At 33.9% G+C, this 5,528-nt stretch overlaps 1 protein-coding gene across 1 annotated transcript in view; it reads right to left on the bottom strand.

The window, feature by feature from the left end:
- The window catches only part of LOC107296603 (transmembrane protein KIAA1109), a gene marked incomplete at its 3' end in the record, with an annotated part of 80,515 nt that overhangs the window by 9,630 nt on the left and 65,357 nt on the right, over positions 1-5,528 (bottom strand). Inside the window, exons 32-35 of the mRNA XM_015825947.1 lie at positions 5,126-5,277; positions 4,029-4,179; positions 3,459-3,611; positions 2,236-2,476 (exon numbers count right to left, since the gene is read on the bottom strand). Of these exons, the coding sequence (XP_015681433.1) occupies positions 2,236-2,476; positions 3,459-3,611; positions 4,029-4,179; positions 5,126-5,277 (697 nt within the window). The remainder of the gene's footprint in view (positions 1-2,235; positions 2,477-3,458; positions 3,612-4,028; positions 4,180-5,125; positions 5,278-5,528) is intronic.

Here is a 5,528-nt window from a genome sequence, read left to right as displayed (position 1 = left end):
ATATAATCAACAGGCCCACTTGTACCCCTTGCCCCCACTTCACAAGGAGGGACTCTCCACCGTCTATCTGAGGCACAGTGGTCTCCCTCGGACATAGGCTCTCCCTTATAATGACCGCTACCCCACCGCCCCTACCCCGGGTCCTTGGCTGATGGAATACCTGGAAACCCGGTGGGCAAATATCAACGAGGGGCACTCCTCCTTCCGTGCCCAGCCAGGTCTCGGTGATACCTGCCAGGTCCGCACCCCCCTCTTGAATAAGATCTTGGATGAGGGGGGCCTTATTTACCACGGACCTGGCGTTGCATAACATCAGCCGGTGATCCCGGGCCCGAGGATCTAAGATCCCTGGGGGTGCTTCAACAGTTACGGTGTTATCTCTTTGTGGACAACCAGCCCAGATTTGGGCATTCCACAGCTACACTTAATAGGTAGCTATGGCTGGAATTCCAGCTGCCCAGTTCCACTTAATGCACCAGCTATGGGCCAACCTGGAATAGGAGGATGTTGCAATGGGAACTCATAGCCTTAATACCACCCATTAAGATACTAAATTCTACATGGAGAACATACTTCTGACATGAACTCCTGAGTTGTCCCAACTTAATGCCATCCAAGGAGAAATTAATATCCCCAGGGACTATAAGCCTTATGTTTTTTTGTACCAGCCTGGCAATAGAATCTTGGAGTTGTGGCATGGATGTTGCTACATAACAGGGAGACCAGTATTTGCTAACCACCAAGATATACAGATGATTGGGACACACATATATGCAGCTGTTTATTGTGGAAATTTATAAATTCAATTTGTAAAACAGGCTATGTAACATATTACTAGGTATAATTATTGCTACTTATACAAGATAAGCCAGATAAGCAATTGTGGAGGAATCCACAGGCTATTAGAGAAACAGCAGGTGCAGAAGAAACATAGATAATCCTCGACTTATGACCAGAATTGGGGAAATTTCCATCAAAAGTCATTGCAGTTGTAATTTGACTTGGATTTTACAACAATTTCTACAGTGGTCATTAAGCAAATCACTGCATCATTAACTGAATCCAGCTTCCCCAATCAGCAAAACAAAAAAATGCAAATCATAAGAACATGACTGCAGGACACTGCAACTAACTGTAAATGTGAGTTGGTGTCTGAATTATGATTACATGACTGTGGGGTTGGTGTGATAGTCCTGAGTGTGAATATAGGTCACAGTCACTGTTTTTGACACCCTTGTAATTTCAATGACTTACAACCATTTCAAGAAATGGTCATAAATCGAGGACTACCTGTATGAAAAGTCTCAGAGAGGAAGGAAAATATTATATAAAAACTCAGACTCACTCTCCCCCCCCCCAACTCCCTGGGCAATAAAAATATGGACTTGCAAAATTTTATTCTTATAGCCTATCTCAAAAAAATATAATTCTAGGCTTCCTGTGGAGTCTGTTTCCTAACCTGATCAACCTTGAAAGGCAGTCACCAATAGTGTCTGAACAAGGTAAAATCAGTTGCTTTAAACACATAAACACAAAAAGAAATACAAATTCATAAGTGCAAATACTCTTTCTTCACAAGACAACATAAATGGTTATTGCAGTTTGGTTTTTGAATATATAAATTACAATTCCCCTTAAAATGCCCATTCAGTACAGGTTTTTGCTTAAGACAGCTATCTTTAACTCAGTGATGGGTCAAGATTACACCTCAATATCTATTAGCTATGCATTAATTTGAGGAAATCAACTACCAGCTGCTATGTATAGATAAGGAAGGAACAGCAAGAAACAGCAATATTTGAATAATGTAATACAATAATCTCAACAAAACAGTAAGTAATAAAACTGAAGTGGTATTTTTGAAGTTGTTCTATTTATAACATTTTCCCAGCCTCCCTCCCACTTTTTAATGATTATCATGATTATGAATTTTAAAATTATATTGCTTATGCTATTGTAATTACCTATAGTTTTCCATGTGAATTAGCTTAGAATATCACAAAATTTTACAGATGCATTCCATAATTAAAAAAGAGCACTTGGAAGAAAAATTTATTATTTATTTAACAAGGTTAAATAATTTTTAAAACATTTTTCTTTCCAAGTACTTGTTAAAGAGGAAAGAATACCATATGTGGATGGAATTCAAAATAAACTGATCTTAAGAATATGCAGAGGGAGAAAGGGAGGAAAGGGGGATGAGAAAGAGAAAGTATGTGAAAATGAATATAATACCTGCATCAAACTCAAATTCTGCTCCATCAGCACTTGTGTCACTTTGAAGTCCTCCTACATTGTCCAAACCAAAGCCATTCTCTTGCTCCTGATGTACAGTTGACTGGAGTTTTATTGGCTGAGTTGGTCTGTGTAAACTTACCCCTTTGAAGGCTGGGGTCACCACAATGAACTTCATCCACTGCCTTGCTAATGCAATGAGACCTTTTTTTAATGTCACCAGAGCAGGAAGGCCATCACTCTAGAATACAAACACATATCCAGGACATTCTAAAATCCAGACTCCAAAAGGCGACCCCCTTACATATCATCACATGCAAATTTGCTTGCAAATAAGTTTATCCAAGTTTTCTTATTCACTCCTACAATTTAGATTCTGGGTTTTTTAAATGTTCAAGTTATTTAATAAAGGATAAGTCCTTTCCTTTTTTTCTTTTTAGTTGTTGCCTATTTTTTGCTCTATTTTTATCTCCTCTCTCTCTCTCTCTCTCTCTCTCTCTCTCTCTCTCTCTCTCTCTCTCTCTCTCTTTGTTAACATGTATAAAAAATAAGTATAAATCACTGGAAATCTTAGCATTAAGTAATCACCTTAAGATAGAAACCTTTATTGTGCAACAAATATTTTGATATACTTTGCAGCTGTTAATGTTCTTGGATGTAATAGCTAATCTTGTGCTTATTAATATCAACATTTTAAATCACAATAAAAAATGATAAAACTTAAGACTATTAAAAAGAAAAAAGAAAACATTAGAATGTTTATGTAGTGTTGACTATATTAGAGTGTAGTCAACACTACATAAATACCACTATATCAAAATAATATATACATATTTCTTATAACAATAAAATAAAACAAATTTAAAACATTTGGTTGATCAGAAACACAATAAAATACTCATTTTTGTGCTTATAATAAAATAAAATATTTTACATATGTACGGGTTTTCTGAACTTATTAACAATGCTTCTTTGTTAAGTCTCTATTCTGTTTTGTTTCTTTGATTTCTGCTTTTCTTTGGATGCTGCCAGTGTTTGTTATTAGGAATAAGCATTATTATTATTGTTGTTAAATAGCCAGATTATGTCACAAGAGTTTTATACAAATTTTAATAGAAATTGCAATTAGTAAAGAATATTTTATAAATATATAACACAGTACAAAAGAGCTCTCCTATTTTAGTATTTTTTTAATCAGACCATATTCTTAAGCAGTAACTTACCATGGTTGCTTCCTCAATGATGGAAAAAGTTGCTTGATGAAGATAATGATGAAGTATATTGCATAACAGACAGGAAGGATTTTCTTGTAGATAACGAGATAATCTTGTGAGCTTGTTGTACTTGCTTCTCAAAGGAAAGTGAACACTTTTATTCTGAATATATAAAAGCAATTAGTTGTATCATTCAATATTATTTCACAATCTAATATTTCAGCTAATATACACACATGCTAACAGTCTATTTTTACTGAAAAACTAAATACAGATTTAGAATTTTATTAATTTTTATGATCACCCTTTCATAATATTATATTGTTGTGGTGTGTGGCTTTCAAAACTAAAGATTAAGAAATGGGGTTTAAGGGGAACAACAGTCTGTGTCTGATAAAGATAACAATGTATTTCACAGAGATATTATATCTTTTGCTTGCTAAATCGTTTTTTTAATCTTTTCCAACCTGGCTGCTGGTCACCTTCTCTTTCTCTTCATTTTTCCCAGTATCGTACACATCTCAAGAGAGTTAGGTCTTTGCATAATATATCCAAACTCTTTATCTTAATAATACTTACTTCTAAGGCTTCTGTCATTATACATCCCATGACAGCACAAACACGCAAGGTTCCCTCAGTTTCTAATTTGTTTAAAGAAGACTTTACTTGATCAATAGGAACAAGCCAAGCACCAATGGCTGGAGTTGCAGTACTCAGAAGATTCAGTTGCCTACAAAATTAGAAAAAAACTTAATTATAAAACAGTTGAATATGCAAGGGAAATTGAACATCAGTTACATAATTTTATACATATTCTTTAATATCCATAGTAATCTATAACTGTACAAGGAATTCATTTAAATATCATGGGATCCTTCTTCCTCTCTGAGCTTGGTTGCTTTCTTGCAGACGTTTCATTACAAAACTAGGTAAAATCATCAGTCAACAATTTGTGTACCTTCATAGAAATATTAATCACCATAACAATTTTCAATTTTCATTTGTACATATAGGATAGCAAATGTAGGGTTAGGTAACTCAGTATGTATAAATGCCAATATTTCTATTATGTCCATTGCAATCAAGGACAAAACTGAGACTAAAAGAGTTTGGAGTAAAAATATTTAAAAATAGTAAAAAAGTAAAAGTATCACAATTCGCATGGTTATACACAAGGTTAATTTCAATTACAGAGACATATTAATAATGAGGTCTTAGGGAAAATAGCACACTCCACACTTTGGAATAAAAAGTTACCACTCTGAATCATTCAAGTATTTAAAAGCAACAATATCTGAATTTTTATCCTAACCATAACAAACACAAAAAAGATTGCACTTTTTAAAGAATTTTAAAAAATTAAAACTATATCTACTAACATGAGTATTCCAATTTGTAATTTTAGCCTACTTTTGTTCTTATTCAGCAACAAATTCTAAAAATGTGTCTATTTAGTTACATAAAATATATTTTAGGTAGAAATGCCTAATGCACATTCTCAAAAAATGTTGATATCTACTATAAATTAAAAATACACAATGAACCCCATAAATTATTTTTTTATGAATTTATATCTGCAGTCCATGTAGATTTTAGATGCTTTATACATCAGGCAATAAATATGTACTACAGGCCATTACCAAAGTTCAAATAATGTGAAACAGAATCCAACACACCTTGAAAATATATGGGCAGGTGAACGAACATTTGTTGGAGCTGCAAAACTGAACCAGATTTCTTTCATTGTCAGTTTCATGCTACAAGAATCAGGTGGGGGAGGCCTTAAAGGATGGTCCTTTTTTAGTTCATCAGATTCAACCCCTTCATCCTAAACAGCAGAAATAAAGATCAAATGGTGCAATATTAGTCCATAGTGGATGGTTTAAGGTTTCTTAAATTTCTTTTTAAGATGTAAGCTGATTGTGTCACCTGCAAAAATAAAAAGGAATAAGACTTTTTCTTATCAAAATATGAACATGCACACAAATTACATATTTTCCCAGAGAAGTGAATCAAATTGAAAAGCAGCTTAATTTAGCAAATAGGAAAATATTTTTACTATCTACAGAAGTAACAGCT

The sequence above is a fragment of the Protobothrops mucrosquamatus genome, unplaced genomic scaffold (assembly GCF_001527695.2).
Source record: "Protobothrops mucrosquamatus isolate PMUCROS unplaced genomic scaffold, P.Mucros_1.0 scaffold2887, whole genome shotgun sequence".
NCBI classification, from domain to species: domain Eukaryota; kingdom Metazoa; phylum Chordata; class Lepidosauria; order Squamata; family Viperidae; genus Protobothrops; species Protobothrops mucrosquamatus.
This window is presented reverse-complemented; position numbering and strand designations above follow the sequence as displayed.